The 23078-nt window shown below is 41.6% G+C and overlaps 1 protein-coding gene across 1 annotated transcript; it reads right to left on the minus strand.

Annotated features, from left to right (window-relative positions):
- Window positions 1-1593: 1593 nt before the first annotated feature.
- On the minus strand, window positions 1594-22782 carry LOC118156592 (fructose-1,6-bisphosphatase isozyme 2). The gene is made up of 7 exons (XM_035310757.1): window positions 22508-22782; window positions 19529-19691; window positions 18520-18612; window positions 12606-12746; window positions 11373-11510; window positions 4750-4869; window positions 1594-2285 (listed from the first exon to the last, which is right to left on the minus strand). The coding sequence occupies exons 1-7, from the start codon at window positions 22678-22680 to the stop codon at window positions 2091-2093; spliced, it is 1023 nt and encodes a 340-aa protein (XP_035166648.1). The 5' UTR covers window positions 22681-22782; the 3' UTR covers window positions 1594-2090.
- Window positions 22783-23078: the final 296 nt, after the last annotated feature.

Here is a 23078-nt window from a genome sequence, read left to right on the forward strand (position 1 = left end):
CAGCAGAATACACAGATTCTGCCATGAACCCATGCTGAAATAAAGACAGCTACGGTGTGTTTGTGCTGACTGTAAGCCACTGAAACATCACAGTATTCATATAATGGTGTAACTGTCCGCAAAGAAACACAGATCTTAGTCACTACAGCGTGTGTGCCCACCGCAACACAAACTTTCTTTCAGCAGGTCTCTAATAACAGTTGTTAGAGACCCTGTGGTTGCTCTGGGGAGAACCAAGTCCCTGTTCTCTCTCCTGGCCCCTTGGAAACAGGACAGGCTTACAAGTGGTCTCTTTTCTGATACAGTACAGGTGTTGCTAACTTCCTAGATGAGCCTCAAACTATGTTTGTTTTTAAGTTTCCTGTTTGAGAAATGTGATAGAATTTCTCGATAAACTGGCAAACATGTCAACTACTTGTGTTTGAGATGGGGGAGGGGGGGAGGAGTGACTATATATGAGCATAAATATATACATACAGTGTGCACGTATTTTGTTTGCCAGAAAACTAGTTTACTAGCTTCACAGTCAGACCGCACAATTACATTTTCAGTGATAAGGTTGCTTTGTCTGTTACCTAGACCCTCCCAGCCTTTTCTGCTTCCTCTCCATTCTCTGGGATTTATGTGTTGCCTGTTTTGCTGTTGAAAGCAGAGATTCGGGAAGCACATGACAAAGAACAGAATAAACAAGTACGTGGTGTACTTGCTGATCCTAGGCGGGTGTCACTATTACAACTTTAAAGAGTACCAGATAAACACCTATAGAAAGAGTGCTTTGATACCTGAAGCAGTACTGAAATCACATCCGTAACCCCTGTGATAACAATGCCTAATACCCATTCTGTATAATTTTATGCCTGTCTTTATTCAACCTGTGGCTTTATGAATAATAGAACGTAGTTGTAAGCTTCACAATAGCTACTGGGGTTTCTTGGCAGGAGTATGTTTAAATCCTGTCCTTGTACTAATGTAGTTCATGGGGAGTTCTTAATAATGTCTTGTCCAAGTATAGCTGGGGAAGTGGAGCAGGGGTGGAAATGAGCAGATGGGGCAGGAACTGCTTAAGACAAGACAGTCAAATTATTGTCCAGGTGATGACACCTATAGGAGACAGGAGGGTTATAAAGAAATCAGTATGCCTTATGCTTTAAGTGACCTAAATCTCCATTTTCACTCTCCCATTGCTTAGCATAGTTACACATTTCTTTTAATTAGTAATTTTTACTTTTATTGCTCAATGAATGCCTGCTAGTTTCACAGCTGATTCCATATCTCCTTAGGCAGTGTCAGTCGTGGCAGCAAGGCACTAGTAGGAGTTGTCTAGGAGCAATAAAATAACGTGTAAAAGGGCAGATGTAAATCTGAAATGATAACCTTTCAAAGTAAAGGAAAATGGAGGTGTATCAATGGCTTTGTGGTTCTAACTGATCTTCTGTTGCAGCGGATTACAGATAAACTGGGAGTGCGTATGATTCGAGTGTCACATTTGCAGCAGCTGTTTATTACAAATTTTGCCATTGAGAGTTCCATGTCTGTAAATAACATCAGGGATTTTCCTGTTCACATGAAGACTGAAATTCTCTTGCAATGTAACTGCTTTTTCATCTTTATTAATTACACAGCACAAGACTTTTGGTCTTCTCAGGGTTGACAAGATAAAAAGCACCTGCAGCAAAACCTCTGAAGAAAAGAAAATCCAGATAGTGGCATTGCAAAGGTTTATATGAAAATCCTATCTCAAACAATGCCAAAATGTAGATAGAGGTACTGATACCATCCCCTTCTTTCTGTTAGTACTATGTAAAGTAAGTAGCTTCTGTTTACTAATTAGGCCTCTGTTTCTACATTTGCATCACATAAATCAGAGTTTGAGGATTTTTACATTTGTCTGCAAGGAGAAATTAAACTTTTGTTTTACCCATCAGCCATTCTCACTATTTCTCTTGCCCTCATTAAGTGGGATTTTCACTGAGGTGGGTGTTAAAATGCTAGACTCCACCATCCTGAAAGGTACTGTTTTTACTGTATATTTATGAGATGACACTGTACACTTATGAGACAGATGAGCAAGGTCTGAAGTAGAAAAGCTTTTAGCTGCTCTTCTGGTGTTTCTGTACACAAGAGAGGTACTCTTTCACGTCGTCTGGAGAACCGAGAATGAGAGGAACCCTCTGGTGAATGCCCTCAGGTTTCACATCCAGCACCGCCTCAGTCCCAGTAGTCGCCATCCCACCTGCCTGCTCGATGATGAAAGCCATAGGGTTGCACTCGTAGAGAAGTCGGAGCTAGAAAGGAAGAGGGAACAAGAAACTGTACTTGAGGGTAATTACATCAGAGGTCTTACCAGAACGTAGCCTGTGATTTGGGCAAATTTTGGACCTAAGTACAAAATTGACCTAAGTAGCAATGTATCTCTCATCAGTCCCTTCTTTCCTCCTTTCACCTCCATTCACACTTTCTGTTTTGAGGACAAATGCACTGACCCTGCTCTCAAGCATCACTGCCATAATGTCCAAGCTGACATACTGATGTGTATCACCAGTGAAGCTGTATTTTGTCGAAAGTGTCAAAAGAAGCTGTTGTGCCCACAGACATTAGCAAAGCACTAAAGCCAGCTAAGCAAGACAGCCATGCTGGGAAAGAAAAGCCGAAGCCTCTTCCTATGTGTTGGCTTTATTTCTTATCTCAAAGCTTGGGGTAATCACATTGTGTTTGGTCAGGATATTTTGGAGTTTGAAACTTGATGCTCCCAGTTTCAAATTACAGGTTTTGATTGCAGATCTTCAGAAACGTGAATAGATATTAGTGGCTTGAACTCATTCAGATAGATACTCTGGTTTTGAAAGTAATTGCAGTAATTATTAAAAGCAAATTTTCACTTTTAGTATGGAGTCTATTGGTCCCTGATATCTGTTCATGGCTTTAAAAATGTTGCCTATGTTGTGCCTGTGTTCCAGTTGAATGCAATCTTATTTAGGATACATGCCAAAATATTCTGTGTTTAAAAGAATATAGATGACAGCTAGTTATTTTTTAATGGACATTATCTCTGTAAATTGAGCTGAATATTTCTCTGGCATTCTAAAACATTTGCATGTATTATAATGTTCTTTCATATTATGTTTAAAAGGCTTTTCTTGTGTGCAAAAGACAGAATGTTTTCTGGGTAAAATGAAGCACAATAGAATGCAATTATATAGAAAGACAAAGAAAAGGGTTGGACGTGGGACTTTGCTACCCATAGTTCCTTTATCACTGTGTTTGTAAAAAGTCCATGATATACCTCAAATTTAAATAGCACATATTAGCATCATTCTTATCTTTAAGGCCCACCAAAATGCTGTTTCTGCTACAAGGCCTCTACCTGACAGGCAAAGTGGGACCATTAGCCCTCATTGTTTTCTGTAGTGCATGGCCAACTTTTCAAAGAGCCGGAAAACAGCAGTGGCACCACTGGAACCATACGTTGAGTTTCTTCCTTCTTCACTGTGACTACATGACTGAAGGAAAGCAGTTTTTCTTCAGGTAATAGTTCAATTGCTGTATCAAATATTGAAATCAAATTTGCCTGGATAGACATTAAGACATTTTCTGTTGTGTAATCTGAAAAGAGTTGTTTTTCTATTCTCCTCATGTCCCACATCTCTTGGATCTGCTGTTCTTCTGATAAATACATATTCACCAGGACGGAACCAGTAGTCCTCCATCCTTAAAGAACCGTAGACATCAGCGTGTTCTGACTCCAGCGTGAGAGATGGGACAGTTAGTTTTAAGAAAGTAAGTTACTGCACATATCCAACCAAGCATATAAAAACAATTGAACAGAAGGTTTCAACCACGGTTTTGGCCAGGAAGGAGGAAGGTCTTGGAGTCAGAACACTATGACTAATGTATTACACATTGAGATACTCATTTCCTAAGCATGACCTGCAGGTTAGTTGTAGCCCACAAGTCAGCTGTATACTCAGACTGCTTTTAAAACATCTTTTCTGAGAAATTCGATAGTAAGGGCATCTGATGCCACAGGAGAAAAGTTGAGGTTGACTACGGCCCATGGTTCAGCATGTTCATGGAGTCGCAACATCACGCTCTGGAGTCACTGCATTCCACTGAACTGCATTAAGCTATAACATGCCTTGTACTGGTGCCCAAACGGGAAATCATATGTTCCCAGAATATTGGTCTCAGTATGCATAAAACTCACCTTCCACAGATGGAGTTTTTTGGTCAGTTAGTAGAAACCTGTGATTTCAGGGCTGGTGATAGTAAGCTCAGTACACTTTGGAAATGGTAGACAGGCAAATTCAGACGTCTAGCACTGAACAAAACCCTGACTGTAGTTAAGCATATCCCTTCTGGACTCTAGGTGCCAGTAAAAAGGGTGAAGGTCTCTCTTAGACCAGTGTTTTATCTGCTAGCTGTGCATAGGTATCTCAGTGGGCTTCCATGATACAACAATGATTTTCTTCAGGGAAATGAATAAAGCCTTGGCTTTAGTGAAAAATATTTGGGATTTTTTTAACATAAAAACACACAGGAACATTTCTTGCTTAAGTTTGCAACTGCCTAATTTTATTTATTAAATTGGATTGCTGACCATCATATCCATTATCAATACTCTCCAGTGATGGGAAAATCATTATTTCTTTATATATCTAAACTATTCCTGTATATTTGCTACACTCTTCTTTACAGGAAAAATTGAGGTATTAAGCTGACTAAGTTTACCAGAGAAGTCAAATGATTTACCTTTCCTTTGGGACTCTTCTGATTAGCAGGATACATGAAGATCCCACCATACATCAGTGTACGGTGAACATCAGCAACCATGGAGCCCACGTACCTGGCACCATATGGGGAACTGCCATCCTGAAAGACATACAAATGGAGCATTACATCTACCAGGCTAGGCAATTGTTAGCACAGGAAATTGTCATTTTGTTATGAGCCAGGTATCAAAGCTACTTAAATCAGTTGTTGCACATGGACCCTGTAAATGCCTAAACCAGCCTGAAGCTTAGACTTTTGTAAGACTTGGTGATCATCATGAGGTTCTAAAATAAGGGCTTTAAAGAGAAACACTCACAATGTGGAAACACGTTTTTGTGAAACACACTGTAATTTGAGTGCACAACAATACTGTATCAACTGCTCACCTGTGAAAAAGCAAGTGGTGAAAAAGTGAGTGACATCTTCTTCCTGTTACCAGAACAAAACCCTTTTGATTTCTGATCCTCCACAGGTCCCTAAGCTGGGGCACAGGGAAGGATATCACTTTTCACTACACATCCAGGCAGTTCCCAGAGGATTCTCAGATTTTTCCCTCTGGCTTGTTTTCAAGTTTTGAAGCGGGTTGTAGCATTCATTCTGGAGTTTAGTTTGGGAGATAACAGAATTTAATCATGTAGTTGCTCTCAGATTAGAAACTCATATTGCTAAAGGAGAGGTCATTTTGGTGAGAGCAATTAGGGAATTTTATTAGGCAATGAGTTTCAGGTTTGCTGGTCATAAAAATGGTAAGATAGAAGATAGAGAAACAAAAACAAAAACAAAAACAAAACAGGTGAGTTGCACAAATAGAAGTAATATACACCAAATTAGTTCCACCATGAGAAAAGTGATGCATCACCATACTTTTAAGAAAAGGAGATACACAATACAGATGTAAACTGAAGGAAAGCTTTCTGAGAGCTAATATGCCAAGATGTCTGGTGGTCTTCTGGTATCTCTCACTCTGTCTTCAATAAAGCAAGAGTGGAATTTTGGTTTCCCCTAGAAATTGGCAAAGACTGAGGCTTCATGCAAATTTAATGTGCATACATATTTGTGTATTGCAATGCTAAAAGATTGAAAAGACCTCTGCATGTTTTTGCAAGTGTTTTTTTTGTTTGTGTTTGTTTGTTTTTTTGTCTGGCTGAATCCATTGTCTAATAAAATATCTCAGAATATCTCAGTGCTTTCTACAAGGCTTGCCTTGTGCAAGTACTAGTTATAAACATATTAAGCGAGAACTTGTGTAACAACGCCAGCTCCAAGAACACGTCACAAGTCAGCCACCCTTCCCAGCAAAATCATGAGGTTAGCTGGGAGAAAAAAAAAAAAAAAAAAACAAAACAAAACAAAACAAAACAAAAACACACAAGTGGGAGGGAAAACCACAGATAAAGAAAAGCATTTTTCTATTTTGAAATCACTGTATCTGTTTTATGCAGGTGTGAAGTTTTGATATTTGCTGTCATTTAAAATGGGAACAGATTCACATCAAGTTACACAGCATAACGCAATAAAACACTAGGAACTCAAGTCCTCAGTCACTACATATGAGACTTAGATTTTTGTTACAGCTGGTAGTAAAACTGGACTAGAGAGTTGTTCCAGACAGTGTGATATTCCTTGTTCAACTGTATTTCTGCTGTTTTCTATAATTATTGCCTGTACAGATAAGGAAAACTACTGAAGATTCACAGGAAGACAATACAAAGTATAAGAGACTTGATGGATAATACACAGCCCGGAACTCTTATCTTTTGTTTAGTTTAAACCTAGCTCTTGGTCTTATTACTTCCAGACACAACTGAATAACACTGCCAAGTACTCGCTCCCTAAATTTCCTAGGCTTTTGCCTAAATGTTTAGACTTCCAATGGCAGCTTATCGACCTCACAGCTGTTTGCATTTGTGACTTTGTAGTTGTAAAAATCTGAGGTCAGAAAAAAAAGCACCTTTAGAACTGTTAAAGAGAGACTTTTGCAGTTTTGGAAAGGATAATTTTCAGGCAAAGCTATGAGTATAGTCTAAAGCTATCTTTAGAAATACAGACAAAGAAAGGGTTACTTTTTCCAGTTTCAGAAGGGGACTCTAAGAAAAGTTCTTTAAACTTTAGGAAAAGACGTAGGATATTGGTCACAAATGGACCATGAAACAGAGTGCTAAGCACTGCTTTGAGGACATTATCAGATAAAGAACCTGCAGCACACAAGTATAGTACTTACTGAGCATTAGCTGCACAGCTGAGCCACCTGTGTACAAACCATCAGGCACTGGGATGTGATGGATTTCCTGTTCACAAGCAGATGATTTGCACAATTTGTGTGTGTTTGGGTGGTGTAAATTGAAGATAATGAGAGGCCACTGAGAATTTTAGTTGCTTCTTACCCTGACATAAATTCAATCTGCTAGAAACACTGCAACTTTGTTACTGAGACTGTGCTGAGAAAGAAGAGAAATTTCTCCATTCTTGTAGATTTATCACTTCAAACACTGACTGAAATAGTATTTTCACTTCCCTTAGTATCCAGCTACCTGCTTAGGAGGGATAAATAATCCTTTTAGTTACTAGAAATGTTCTTGTTTCTCCAGTTCGGTCAGTCATATATTTTTTCTTACAGATGAGAAAGTTAATAGGTGCTTCTTGGTATATTGCCCAGGCTTTCATCTCAAACAAATGTGCAGAGCTAGGGAAATTCAACCCAAGTTCTGAAGAGTGCCAAATAGTGTGCTTGCCCAGTGAGCATTTTGTAGTGTTTTGATGTTAATGAAAGAGTTGGAGAACCTCGATGTTCACCTGCATCCATGGTGTTTGAAGAAGCTTGTGATTGCTCTTGGTTTCACCATTTGCATTGCTTTTCTTAACCCAGGGAAACAAAAATGGCTCATAACAGAGAGGTCCTTTGATTTTTTCTCTTCACAATGTGATGGAAGTCATTTTCTCCCCTACTTATTCTACTAATTTCTGAAAGCTATGCTCATCTGCGGCAGAATGAGACTGTGTTTTTCTTGCATAACTATGATGACAAGGAGAGCGAGGGGAAGGAAGTATTTTCTGGACTATGGCAACAATCTGCATCCCTCCCTCTCTGTACTGTTATGGTGACAAAAAAACACAGTGCTTTTCTTAACTTTGTAATGTCACTTGGGCACAGCTGGGCTGACTGGCAGAAGAAAGGATCCTGCTCTTGATGGCAAGTTTTTGATGGCATTGTTATGACAAGTCTCTCAGCCAACAACGGGGTTGTTCAGCTTGGAGAAGAGAAGGCTCTGGGGACACCTCATTGCAGCCTTCCTGTACCTGAAGGGAGCCCACCGGAAAGCTGGGGGGGGGACTCTTTGTCAGGGGGTGTAGTGACAGGACAAGGGGGAATGGCTTTACACTAAAAGAGAGTAGATTAAGATGAGATGTAAGGAAGAAATTCTTTACTCAGATGGGGCAAGCACTGGCACAGGCTGCCCAGAGAAGCTATGGATGCCCCATCCCTGGAGGTGTTCAAGACCAGGCTGGATGGGGCTCTGGGCAACCTGCTCTGGTGGGAGGTGTCCTGCCCATGGCAGGGGGGTGGAATTGGGTCATCTTTAAGATCCCTTCCAACCCAAAACATCATATGATTCTGTGATTCTAAGATAAAAATGAAATGGAATACCAAAGAATAGAAATGGCCACAGCATGTTTCAGAGTTCTACTGTCAGTGTACCTAAGAGGATTACTGGACGAAATGTTTAGACTAAAATTTGTGCAGAAACAATTTCTGGCACAATAGTGCCATTATATAGTGCAGGCGGGAGTAAATGTTGTTTTACAGGAAGCCTTATAAATAGCAGCTTGCCCTTCATCTGTTGAAGCAATAAGAGGTTTTGGGATGCTTTAAAAAAAAAAAAAAAAACTTTACGCTGGACTGTCATTCCAGATGAGATTTGACTTGAAAAATATTTCCCACCAAGATCTGCATGACAATGTTAAGAGGCTTACAGCTGACCTGCAGAACAGTAGCACCTCTTCAGTGCTTTTAATTCAGATCTGATGCATTTTTAGTGGTTGTCCACAAGAAACTTTGAGAGTCAACATGGCTCTGTGGTCCAAACTATCTAGTCTGGGACACTGCTGTTAGATAGTACAGGAAAATCTCTCCTCTCCTCATAAAAGGCCAATTTTTAATGTTTGGTCATCAGTGACAGTGATACAGATCATGGGATACTCTGTGAGCAACACGCCACTTGGTTTTCCTGTTTGATGCTTAACTTTCAATTCTGTTTGGCAATGTTAAGAGAGTCATCTGAACAGCACGTTGACCAAGAACCTCAGGAAGGGGGAAACAGAGTTTGGATCAAAGGAAAAAAAAAAAAAAAAAAAGAATATGATAAAGTGACAAGAAGCTGAATTTGGTGCTTTGTCTCTTGGCTTACAGTGGCCAGAAGGCCAGAGGGTAAGAGTGGTCCTCCTGGTTGAGAAGGGGTCTCCCATGCCCCACACAGCAGGAGATGGAGTCAGTCCTCCCTCAGGTCACAGCTATCCACGTGGTGGACACCCAGCAGGTTCTCCCCACTGCCCTTTTGCATGCTGAAGAACAGGAGACACAGACCACAGCTGTGCAGTGCTCTGCCTGGGGCTGCAGGAAGATAGGAGCACCACCAATGGAGCTGTAGCTGGGCTGTAGGAGCTCAAAGTTTGATAAATATGTCTTACATATGATGTTAGGAAGAAGGTTTTATGCTATGGCAGAGTGCAACACCTCTCTCTTGTACTCCTACAATGTGAATATAATGTCCTTTTTAAATCAAGGAACCTATTTATGCTATTTCCAGAGCTCAAGCTCAGAGCAAGCTTTCAGATGGGCATATTTCCTTCCGCACTCTGGCCATAACATCAGTGCATTGGCTCATCTCATGCAGACACCACTATGACTTGGAGCAGCAAAGCACTGCTTGCCTTGGTACCCTTGGGACATCTTCCCTTGTCCCAAACAGCCTAGGCAATACTGTGCTACTTGCTTTAAAGTAACACAAATATCTTCTGCTGACTGGAAGCAGTAGTGCAACAACACTTCCAATAGCTTTTCCTGAAATACAGCACAGACTTGACATTAAATAGTGTTTGCAGTCTTTTTTTTTTTTTTTTTTTTTTTTTTCCTGTATGTCTGACCTAAGGGTTTAGTGAATCACATGATAGAGCTGTCCTCACAGAGCCTGTGGTGAAACATCTCTGTCTGGTCTTTCCATGGAGTGTTTGAAATCTCTTCAGCCTTATCATCTCTGCCTGAGGTTGATTATTTGTTTAAGATTTTGCTTTTTTTTTTTTTTTTAAAAAACACTTGAGTGGTTTGCAAAAACACAAAGAAACCTGTTGCCAGTGCATTACACCAAATACGTAGCTCAGCAGAATGTGAGCAGAATGAGAAGCACAGATCTTCTCTTTCCCAGCTGGGCCAGCTTTCAGGAGGTATGAAAGCCATGTAGTGGGCTTCCACTTCTCTCATAGCTGCTTTGAAAGTACACATTGAAGTTTCAAGATAATCTCAATGAGCGTATACAGGATGCCGTGAAGTGATCCTGTCTGTAGCAGCAATCTCAGTAATATGAGAAAGAGGCTTTGGTAAGAGATTGGCATCGCCACTGCAATCACTGTGGTGAATTCTGATTTTCAGCTCAGCAGGAGCTTCTCACAGAACGATGGCTTGAAATCTTACTCATTACATTTCCATTCTACAGCACTCTGAAGTTTTCTACCGGATACATTGGTTTTTACATAAGTGCTGTGCAAGAATTTTTGACAGGCAATAGCTTTAAAAAATAATTTCATGGGCTTTTTCTAGCAGGAAAGCATGAAAACCATCTTCCAGGCCAAGTTCAGTCCTGAGCAGTTACACTTCTCCATATTTTGTTATGACTTACTGGTCACATAACTACACTTTCCAGGGACCTTTTATATTTCCACACTGAGAGCTTGTGTTGTGTCCTCCCAGCCCTGACTGCAGGCCATACAGAGCTGCTTATTCTCACAGGAAGATTCATCAGACACAGGATGTTCCCAGCTCCGTCTCTCTGGAGGAAACAGTATAATCCTCTTAACAATAGAAGGTGGTGAAATCTTGCCTCACACCCTTTTATTTTTTTTCATCCTATGGGTGGCTTCATGGTCCGTATGATGCAAATAGACCATGCCAGAGTTATGCCATATTTCTCAGCTGTGAGCATGTACAGGAATATGATGGAGGTGCCACCCAGGTCCCTGGAAGCACCTATGGAGCAGTAAGTGGAATCTAGCCCCAGATGCCCAGCTGCACAAATGACTGAGCTTCATTTTCAGATATGCTAGAAAACAAGGGTATACTTCTCTCAATATACCCACATTTTTCTTGCATGGTTTCAGGGTATTTATTTCCTCCACACAGTGGTGAACAAAGCTATGAATTTATTTAGCAAAGTCTAAGTTATAAAAGATATCATGCACTGGAAGCCAGCGCATGAGAGGCATACCCACAACACCAAAGTGTTACATAGAACTGGATTCAGAGATGTCTTCAAAACCCTTCCCGTTAGCCTGGACAGTGTAGAAGGTAGTGCTTACAGGGAACACTGGATACAGTGCTAATATTATCTTACCTCAGGGAATTTCTTCTTTTGTAAGTATTCTGTCATTGCAGGATCAAAATACTTTGCATAACCTTCATTGAGACTGTAAACCTTCCCTTTCTTCTTGATTTTAACATCTCTATCCACCAAAATAAACTCACCAAGACCCTGCAGAAGAACAGAGGAGACCAGTTATTAGCAGGCACCAGAATGCTTTGTTGACTTCCCGTAACAGTTGTCACACCAGAGATGGCAGAAATGCTAGCACAGCTTGGTCTTTTCAGCACCAGTCTTGTGTATAACTTCACAGTATTCAAACAGAGCAGAAAGCACAGAATCTGTGTTAAGTTCATGAAAACTTGTTACATTAGTAGCATAAACAAAAAGCAGTTTGCCTTCAACAGTTAGCATATCAAACGAGCACCAGTCAACCCTGAAAGCAGATGGATCGTGGATCTTTGTGTCCACAAATCATGAGGTTATAAGTGAAGAAATTACTTTTTATTTTTAAAAAACTCTTCTTGACTAACCATCTTAAAGTGAATACGATCATATCCTCACATGCACTGCTGTAAGCAGTTGGAGTGTGATATCCACCTTCCTCCCTCTGTCTCTAACCAGATCAGTTCAGATCACAGTTCTTCCTGCCTGGAGGAAGGTTATTTATAAGGACTAAAAGGTGTTTGGGCAATAATGCACCCTTTTATTAAAAACAACTTATATTATTGGCTAAATCTCATGCTGGTTTCTAAAATGATCAATCTCCTTCTCACATTCCTCCAGTAACATTTGTCAGGCTCTCAGTCTGAGCTTTGATGAGCAGCAAAAGTCCAGCTGTGTGGGTACAGTTCTCCTTTTGCGAACTGTTGGGCATGCAGCTTAGAGGACTTCACCATAAAACTAAGTTGAACTCAGGAATGATTCTTGTCCCAGGGTAAACACAGAATATGTTGGGGTTCTTTTGCAGACGGGAAGCAAAGCCAAGAAAATAGCAGGTATCCTTCAAGTGGAAACAAAGGCACTGTTTGTAGTATTTTTTTAAGTGTTTCTCTGTGCAAACCAGCACCCTGGCAACAGAGGCAGTGCAACCAACGTACATGATTAAGTGCAAGTAAGATAGATGTGGGATGCTACAAGATGAGAGTGAAAAGAGACTGGCATAGATTGCCTAGATTGCAGAGACAAGAAGTAACAAAAACGAGTAGACCCTAGCATGGGAAGCTCTAAAAGACAGTGGCAATGTTTCCAGCACTACAACCGTACCGGATCAAGCATGAAGCAGTCCACTCCTTGCCCTGTGGAGAGGGCGACCAGCGTAGCGCTGCCATACAAGGCATAGCCTGCAGCAACAATATTGCGTCCGGGCTGCAAAGCATCTTTTTCAGAGGGCTCGTCATCTGTTTCCTATGGAAAAATTACCATTGGACTGAGGGTTAAATACTCACAAGAAACAGTAAAAACAACACTTAAATAATGACTTGGGGCAGATTTCCCTTTGCTGTCTTACCCGGGCCTTTGAAACTATCAAAACAGAGACTGCTCTCATTAGTTCAGAGCAAAACTGGTACAAGCAAATGTGCATGCTGGGACAGGACACGGGGAGTTTGTCATTGCATATATCTCATGTGATCAGTCCGATACTTGCCACAAAACTGATACCTTAGCATTGCAGTCTACTGTATTAAGTCAAGATCATCAGAAATCTGAGACAGAACAGCGCTACTGATTTTCTGTAAATTCATACATAAGCTGTCACACTGACACCACTCTGAGGGAATAACTGTGAGGGGAATGTGATAATTAATGTTGCACAGCTTACAAACAAATTGCTTCCAGTAAAGCAGAATAAAAGGGCAGAGGGCATAACCGGTAGAACCAGGACTGTGCATTGGTCTGTGCTGACAAAGAGATGGGTAACTGAAGTGATATAAGCATTCATATGCATATAATAAATGCCTTTGCATATGTAATGCATGTGCATGCCTAGGTATGCACATACAGCTCTGCACAGAACTTGCACATGGCATTTTACTTCAGGCATCTGATCTGGTATCACCTTTCCTTTCAGCACTGCAATCACCACTGAACAAGAATAGCCCAAGCAGACCTGATACAAATATTTCCAGCCAGCTCTGCGGGTGTGCTTCAGCCATAGCTTACGAGAGATTCATGAGAGTACTTGGGAAAGCTGGCTCCAGCCTGGGACTATAAAATGGATAGGGAATATTTGATATTGATGCTTCTTAAAAAGTTTGCCATTTAAGGTTGTGATTCTGTGGATGTTTTGAAGTTGGTTCACTGGCAATTACAGAATCACAGAATCATCTAGGTTGGAAGAGACCCCCAAGATCACCGAGCTCAACCTCTGACCTAACACTACCAAGTCCTCCACTAAACCATATCCCTAAGCTCTACATCTAAATGTCTTTTAAAGACCTCCAGGGATGGGGACTCAACCACTTCCCTGGGCAGCCTACTCCAATGCCTAACAACCCGTTCAGTAAAGAAGTTCTTCCTAATATCCAAACTAAACCTCCCCTGGTGCAACTTTAGCCCATTCCCCCTCATCCTGTCACCAGGCACACGGGAGAATAGACCAACCCCCACCTCGCTACAGCCTCCCTTCAGGTACCCGTAGAGTGCAATAAGGTCGCCCCTGAGCCTCCTCTTCTGCAGGCTGAACAATCCCAGCTCCCTCAGCCGCTCCTAATTAAAATGAGATCCCCCCTCAGATCCTTTCTTCGGGCCCTGGTTTAACACTTTATTATTTCAAATTCATTCAGATTCTCAGTAGTTGCATGGGTTTAATGAGATTGAGTAACAGCTAAGTAGAAATAGCAGGTCTAGCCCAGAATATCTGTTCCAAAAATGAATAAATAAATAAAAGTCAGCAGAGACTATTGTGTGTAGCAAATAAAATATTTCATGAACATTGAGTAAATTCTTTAAAAGATCAAGAATGCCTTCCAGAGATATTTCCAAAGGAAACCACCCTCCAGAAAAATCAAATAATTTTCTGCTCTGGCAAGAGGCCTTCATGGTGCCCAGCAGGATCCAGCAAGGTGGAACGGGTAAGGGCAAGCTGAGGATCCTGTTCATCATAGGATGCCAACATCTAGAGGAAAGCAGACACGTGGGACAACAGAATTTCTTCTTTCAAGTTCTTCTTTCTTTTATTCAGAAATATTATGAGCGTGTAATGAAGGAAGAGTCATTAAAATACCTGTTCATGTACATCAGAGCTATGAATATTGATTATTTGCTAGTTGAATAGTTATTAATCCTCTGCTAAACAATTTTTTAAAGAAAAAACTATTGTATATTCCAGAGCATCTTCTCTTTCAAAACTATGTCCCCATGGCACATAGATGTCACCACCAAAAGCAATGGTTGTCTATAGTAAACTAATTGTTTGCAACATTAAATACTGAAATAAGCATATATTTAAACAATGAGTTGCAAGCATACGATTTTTTTTTCTATTTTTTTGTATGTTTTCCTCATTAAAAGAATTTAATGTTGTATAAATACAGTAAAGACGTGCTTTATTGAACATAATGTATGTACAATGTGTTTCTGCAGCTTACATACGAAGTTGATTCAAAATACATTTTTCTAATGTGTGCTTTTCAGCCTATCACTTAAATGCATTTTCTGTGTTTATATGGCTCAGCAGCCATACATTTGTTGACCACTCTGAAAAAATTAAAAATAAAAATAAAAAACATTCTCCCTTGGAAGATGGACATCTGGGCAGAATTCACTAGTTTTTCCAGCTTCATTTACAACTATGTTTCCAAGAGCCAACTTCCAAAAGGAAGAAAAAAGTCTCAAACAAACATTTTGCAGAGCTTGTTGGAATGTAAAAAAGCTACTGATCATCTGGTATTTCATTGTTAACGCTGCAGGAATTTTGCCAAGTGCCATGTACTGTGGGACAAACCAGGGATTTAAGCTGACTCTGTTAGCTGCTGAATATTTTCACTTCTTTCTGGTGCACAGATGGATTTCCTTTCTATTACATTTTGACTATGAGGTGGAGGTAGTGAAATCTCTTTAGAAGTCTTTATGCAAGTGACTGAAATAGGCATTGTCTTTCAAATAGGGGGACTGCAGAAAAGTTCTGACAGGTCTGAGACAGCCACTTTAGCCCTTTGTTCTCAGGAAGCAGATGAAGGATGCTCCACAGAGTCTGGGAACCCCCAGGTGATACCTGAGTCTGAAATTTTTTGCATGTAAGATTTGCCACATGACATGATTTGCCCACATCAGCCCCGTGAGCAGCTTGAGAAAGTCTTGGTTTCCAGGTCTCCATTCATACCACGTTTCATGAATATCCATTACTTTTGCTCTGAATCTTTACCACCTCCTTCATGGGGGACAACATTAAGTGTATGTGTGTGCATGTGTGTGTGTGTGAGAGAGAGAGAGTTGAGTATTGTCCTCATGACAATGGAGGAGGAGGGGAAGAAAATCCATCTGACGCACTGGGTAATGTTACAAATTTAAAACAGAATTCAACAAAGCAGCAGAGTTTCATACCATGTATGTTGGCAGCGAATTGACAGTTGTTGAGTCAGCTCAGTGGCATGAAAAATAAAGAGGACTCCAGGGAAAAAATTCTTATTATCCCCACAATACTGACACTCCATCAGCTAAGAGCACCTCAGTGGCAGTGACTGTCTAGGTCCTATCCCTTGCCCTGGCTTCTGCTGATTCAGTACCTCAGCCCGATTTTTATGACTTTTCTGGTCTTTTTAACAATAACACACATGCTTCAGAAAATAAAAGCCAGGCTGAAAATGAAATGAAATAAACCTAAGGTGGAATTTATTTCCTGGTGTATTTTCTAAGAAACAAATTTAGTGGTTTTTGGCAGGAGGAGATATTACCTGGGAATGTAATGGTGGCCCTGGACCAGGAGCAACAATAGACAATCATTTTCAGGCTTGAAATGTATTGTCCAAGTCTGGCCTTGGTGGAAAAGTGTTGATTATCCTCCAGCTAGTATTTCAGTTCTGCAGTGTGTGCCTTTGGAAATGGAGTTAAGGTGCTGACATAGTGGGAAAATCACTCATACAGTCAACTGAGAACTCAAAGGTACCAAGTATCAGATAGATGCAAAGGACCATCCATTGGAATTTGAATTGTTCTAGATTTTCCAAAACAAGGTTCATGTATTTTATATGGTTTGAAATAAACTTACATTTTCTTTCTTAAACAATTCTCATTCATTGGGATAAACATCTCACTCATATTCTCTTGACATTATCCTAGAGCGATAATTAATAAAGCCCTTATAATTATTTAGTTATTTTGAAGCGTTTTAAGTTAATAGTGTTTGGAGTTAACGATGTTGCTAAGAAATTGTCTTATCTGGAAGAAAGGCCCATTAATTACCATCTACATTAGAATTAACATTTTTATGTCAAGAATTATCCCAGTGAAAGTCTGTGAATGCCACATTGTTTCTAACATTCCAGGGGAAATTGATAAGTTATTCTTGTAACTGAAGAACTGCACTTCATCCTAGCAGCAGTGTTTTTATTTGGATATGAAGAATTTGTACCAAGGAACATAATTTTCTCTTTCTGAAGTGCTGAAGCATACTCACCCACATGAAAAACAGGAACTTAAAAAGAGTATTTACAACAAATATATTAATACACAATAGAACAAGAACAACTATAGAGAGATCAGAAAATGAATTGAAAACTTGAGTGCTTTGAAAGGACTTGAGTTCTTTGGGAAATGTTTCTATTCTGAAGCAGAATCCTAGGGAAGGCTGGGCAGTCCATACCTGTTACATCTCTTAACAGGTGAGCTAAAGATGATAGAGAAATCTGTGCTGTACTTCAGCCTGTTAAGCTATATGAATCACTCTGAGCATTTGCCCTTATATTAGTGTAACCTCATGCAGTGTAACCTAAACACTTATAAACAGAAAGCGTTTGTGACGCTGTGCCTACTGTCTCCAATAATAGCAGACAACACAGCTATTGCCCATCTTAAAAGTAGGGAGGTGCTGTCTTTTTGACTGTCTTTACAGGGATAAATGGAAGGGCTGAGGATCCCTTTGCTTACCATAAAGGCATATGGCATGGGTTGCCTCTATGCAGCTAAGCTCTCTTCCCTGAGAAAATCAGGATGTTAGATACACCAGCAGCAAGCTGGTCCCTCAAGCCATACACAGGCGGTTTCAGACAGCGTGGTTTGTCCTGGGCTGAATCCAGGTGTCACTAACCACAGACACCGTGGACAGCCATATGCCAGCACTTCTCTTGTGCCGTGACCCCGTTCAGACGGAGCTGTGGCTGTTTGGCTTACCAGTAAACGCATACGCTTGATGATCTATGAGAAATGCAAAGATACAAACTGGCTGGAAAATCATGAGTTAAAAGCTGAGAGAGGACTTTAAAAGTGTATCTTAATGCATTTGAAGTGTAGTATCTGAGTCTGTAAGTATTTCATTGCAGTCATGAGAACTCTAAATATTGCTTCAAAATAACGATGGCCGAGGGTCTCCCATAGTCATCTGACCGTGAGCTCATACATCAAGAAAAACACCAACTGCTGGGAGATTAGCAATCAAATCACAAGACTTGGCATGACTCTAGCTATTAACGTTTGTTAACTTGCTGCACAGTTGCTGCTCTGTGCAACCCCATGAGGGGAGACCTGCTGGCCCTGGTGGCTGTAGGTGACTGCTTCCTCCAGCCTCAGGTGGCCTCCATCGTTAGCGAGTGTTTAAACTCCTGTCTGCAACAGGCATAGAAACTCATACCAGGAGGCCACCACAACGCTAGTTGTGATGGAGTCTGGTCAGCTTCTGGGAAGCCCAGCAGTGACACCATGACACACCCCGTCTCTCCTGCAACGAGGTAAACTGCACTGAAGTAGCTGACCAGCTCCCTGATGGTGGTTTTATCTAAATGCTTGCGTGTCTGGGGGAAGGAAGTGATGCCACCTAGGAAGGGCCAAGTGCACACTCCCTGGGACTTCAGGAAGCTCTTTAGCAGAGGTGAATCTCGTGTTACCTCTTCTACTCTTTCTAAGTCTCTGCTGAGCCCAAAGACACTTGGAGGACCTACAAAAGAAACTAAGCAATCTGATACACCCAAGCCATTTTGCTTTCGCCAAGCGAACTTTGCCACGTGTGCTTTGTTTGTCCTCTTACCTTTTTGTAGATAGCGAATATGGTTCCTATTGGTGCCAAGCAGTCTATATTGGATGAGCCGTCAAGGGGGTCGAAGCATACCACGTATTTACCCTAAAACAGAAGCGGCAAGAAGTGGAAACATTAAATGATATGTTGTCACGCAGTGCTGTTTCCTTTTACCTGGTGAGCCCCGTGTTTTTCTGGCTGTGTGTAGCCCCCTGAGCGCACATGGCACAGCTCGCCGGAGGAGGCTGTGCTGCTGACCCAGCTGGTCCTGCAGTACAGCATGTTTCCCCTGGCCCTGCAGTACAGCATGTTTCCCCACCAGAGAAACAGGAGAGGGCACATTTCTGCTGACAGCACTAACGCTGATGGCAGAAAGGAGAAATTCTCTGCGTCCAAGCAGTGTAAGACATTTGAAAGCAAAGGGTTCAGCCATTCTGGAGGCCGGTGTCTTGCTCGAGCATCTTGCTTTTGTTCTGTTACACTCAGAACCAGGACTTACTGATACTGTGAGTTTGAGGGCACAAGAAAAGCATCGTGGGGCAAGAGTAGGTTACATCGCTGCGAGTAGTGTCACTGCAACAGGATCCCCTCCTGGAGAACCCTGATGAAGCAGTCAGGTGTTTCCTCCGGCTGTGTAATGCAAAACCCACTTCTGCTAGCCTCGCAGCTCATTTTATCTTGCCTAAATATTAATGTAATCCGAACCCCGAACCCCAGTGGCCAGGGAGTGTAATAGTACACTTACATCTGGGAGCTGGGGTGTGCTAACGAGCTCCGAAATAATTATTTTCCCCCTTTGCCAAGCTCTAATAGCAATTTTTGCCCTCCACATCTCCTTTAGCTGTTGAAATCACGCCATCCACCTCAGTTCTTAATCGAAACAATTCAGGAATGGCGCAAATTTTCCGAGCTCCCCCGGGCAGCGCTGATCTGCGGAGCCGGGCCGGCTCTCGCGGCTGGAACACGAGTGCCCCCTGCTGCAGCCCGAGCCGACACCCGCGGAGGCAGGAGCCGCACCGACCCGCTTGTCCTTCGGCGTGATGAGCGCCTCCTTGTCCTCCTCCGAGACCAGGACGCAGGTGCTGTAGGAGGACTGCAGCATGTTAATCACCAGGGCGTTGGAGAGGACATCCAGCTTCTTCACTTCGTCACCCGTCACGTTCACGGTGCCAGCTATGCCAAACCTGGGGAAAACAAATAAATAAAAATAATAATATTAAAAAGTAATAATCAAGAAACCTGGGGTAGCGAGGGGATATTTTGGAAAAATGCAAGCCAGGTATTCCTTCCTCTCTTCTTCCCACACCTGTAACCTTGGATTAAACCATTGGGATGCATTAGGAGGTGTTTGCCGCTGTGAGAATATAAAAGCGTCCAGGAGCAAGGGAAAGAGCAGGGGCATCTTTTGGGGGCCCCATCAGGGCCCTTTTGCTCCTGCTTGGATGCTCTCCAAGCCTCCTCCCAGGAGCAGAGCCCGCAGCCCAGCTGGCAGGTGCCAGGCTTTGCCGGCAGCCCCGGGAGGCAGCCAGAGGTGTCTCTGGGGGAGGAGAAGGGACACGTACTGTCTGTGCTATCTGCTGCTGCTGGAACAGCTCGTACAGCTGCTCAGAGCTCTGGGAGGGTCCCACGTCCCCTCAGTCCCCAGCCACGCCAAAATCAGACGCTTTGAAGACAACCCCTGATACTTCCACACACTAAACTGCTCCTCTGGATTTTATTCAGATTAATTTATCTGGATATCCTCAGCTGGGATACAGTGATGCTTCTGTTCAATATTCTGATTTTAGTAGCATATTAATTATGTAGTACATAGTAATACATACATCTGAAATTTCCAGTTGAGGAAGAACTATTTTGACCTGACGTGTGTGGTCAGGGCATATATACAGCATTTTTGTTCATTATGAAAAATAAGAAAGGATGGGAAGGGGGACAACTCAATAATCTCTGTTGTGTTGGTCAGCAGCAGGCCTGAATTTTGGGGCTGGGTCTTTTCTCTTATTCAAAGCTAAAATCTGCCTGAGCTTTTCAGAAGTATTGAGTTTCTCAGGTATTTGCATTTTGGAGTGCCAGGTTTAAGATACTGGAAAGGAATGTGATTTTTAGGGCATGCTAAACATCCAATCTCCAGTCAGTGTGTTTCCAGGCAGGTTTCCACCCCAAATTTATGCCTCTTTTTTATTATTATTATTTTATTTTTTATTTATTTTATTTTATTTTATTTTATTTTATTTTATTTTTTAAAGACCTTCTTCACCTTTGAATGGCAAATTTGTTAAAAATTCACACCGCACTGTTAAGCATCGAAGAAGTTATTTCACATTCTCCTATTTTGGAGAAATCAGAAAAATCAGAGCTCTCTAGATGCATTTTTCTGTTTAATGATAAACTCCCAGCTCTTGCTCATGGGAAGAAGGCGTAAGTGCAGACAGATGTAAGCCAGTCACCAAGGTTGAAAGCTTGCCACAGGAATCTCCAAAATGTCATGGTTTCAGCAACATTTTGAACAGTACAGGTTACTCATTTGTGTGTTTGGATAGTTTAGATATTTCTTGGTCATTGTCTGAAAATTTTTGTTTGTAGAAAAAGATGTTTGCTCCTTAACATAATGGGTGTTTTCCTTCTGAAGGGAAGATTCATGAAGCACTGAGGCAGCAGTAGTGTCTTGTAGGCAAAGTGGCTATTCTGCCTGCAGTCTAGTAAGTGCTAGTTTTTCCCACTTATGAAATAAATCAGAAGTTGTATATTGAAAGATAAAAAATAAGTAAAAGCAACATTTCCTCTAAAAAGGGGAGAAAAAACAGCTCAGCTTCACCTAACAACTACAGAGACAAAGTACAACTTTGTTAGAGCATAGGAACATGAGGCTGCTGCTAGCTTTGGGTACGTCTCTCTACAAATTACAGTCCACACCCATACAGCGAGGATGGTAGTACTGAGACGTTGAATTTGTGACTGGCAAAATCACTGAGGGCTTTGACCAAATAGAAGCACGAAAAAAATAAATATAAATAAATAAAATAAAATAAAATAAAATAAAATAAAATAAAATAAAGGTCGTTAAAACATTTTGGTGTTTCCATATGATGAAAAATAATAATAAATGAGTAAATGACAAGCGCCGTCTTTCTTAGATATAGTCCTTATCTTCTACAAATGCATGCATATGTACATGCACAGGAGTGTGCACAAACATACTTTAATATATAAACAAAAACTGTATATTTTAAATACATAATTTTATTAGAAATTTCCAGCTCCCTGAGCTGCTTCTGATAGATCACCATTAAAAGATCACCATTAAAAGGCTGATAGTGAGTTTTTTTTTTTTTTTTTTTTTTTTTTTTTTTTTAATCTGGCTGTGTGAAGAACAGCTCAAGTCACTCTAGGATTTGTTAAAGTCAATTTTTACTTTCCAAACCACTACATGCCAAATTGTTTTGTTTGCTTTTCATATAAGACCTTTTAAGTCTCCCCATCTGTAATGCTGACACCAGTTGAGGAGGGAGGGGTAAATGTACCCATGCATGACAGCATATGCCATTTCTTGCAGGGTTGTTGCTTCAGAGCATGACTTACACTGCAGTCAGGCAGAACATCAGCTTCCCAAGGCAAGCCAAGATCTGTTTGCACCACTCAGCACTGTGCTTGGCTGTTAGCAGAAAATATCATGGTGCTTTTTTCTCCAAATTCACAGTAAATTTAAAAATACATCAGTATCAACCTTTACAAGGTATAATGAGGTGAATGGTGCCCTGAAGTCCTGACTCATGATTTAGCAGTAAAATATCGCAGAACAGCAGCTTGCCTAAGCTTCTATCTAGTGCTCAATACTGGAGTGCTCCAGAGAGATCTCTGCTTCCCGCTCCTGGCAACCCATGCCCTGACCTCCTGCCTGCAGCCACCTGCAACACACATCCCTACCCTCTTCCCAGCCTTGTAATGCAAGCAGGAGCCTCTCCACCTCCTCGTCCTCCCCGTATGTCTCAGTAGGACTCACATGTGGGCAAGGCCCGCCTTTCTGACTGCAGAGGAAATGGCCTTTATGGCAGTCAGCATGGAGTTGAGCAGCTGTGTCAGCTCCCCGGTGGCTCCTTTGACTCGCCGTCCCTTTTCCATGACAAACCGCGTGAGTGTCAGCATATCTGTTTCGAAGGGGGTTTTGTCGGACATTTTTGCTGGGTACCAGTCTCCCTATCCTCTCGGCTGGGTTGGGTGCTTTCTTGCTGTGTTGAGATGCCGGGCAGCTGTTTTATTTTGAGGGGAAGCTACTGGCTGCACTGCCAGCCAGAGTTTATTAAAATGCTTCCAGGACCATGTGATGGGGTGCTCAGAATAGCTGTGCACAGACTGGCTCTGCGGCTCCTTCGAGATGCAGGAAGGGAGCCCGGGACAAGGAGCATGCCTCTCCACTGCCCTGCCCACAGCTACAGTCCTGGTGCCCAGATCTAGCAACACACCCTCATGGTACATTAGGCTGCTTTTAATGCAAAGCTCTTGCTTAGCCTCATGGCTGAAAACAGCTTTCTCAGAGCCACTGCTCAGTAGCAGGCTCAACATCACAAAGCGAG

Source organism: Oxyura jamaicensis, chromosome Z (genome assembly GCF_011077185.1).
Source record: "Oxyura jamaicensis isolate SHBP4307 breed ruddy duck chromosome Z, BPBGC_Ojam_1.0, whole genome shotgun sequence".
NCBI lineage: Eukaryota > Metazoa > Chordata > Aves > Anseriformes > Anatidae > Oxyura > Oxyura jamaicensis.

Excerpts from the sequence above, each read along its gene's own strand:
- LOC118156592 (XM_035310757.1), bottom strand. The coding sequence starts at position 22,680 with ATGTCCGACAAAACCCCCTTCGAAACAGATATGCTGACACTCACGCGG. Across the intron at positions 18,613-19,528 it reads TCACGCCGAAGGACAAGCGG|GGTAAATACGTGGTATGCTT; the intron begins GTCGGTGCGGCT and ends CTTCTGTTTTAG. Across the intron at positions 4,870-11,372 it reads AAAAGAAGAAATTCCCTGAG|GATGGCAGTTCCCCATATGG; the intron begins GTAAGATAATAT and ends TATGTCTTTCAG.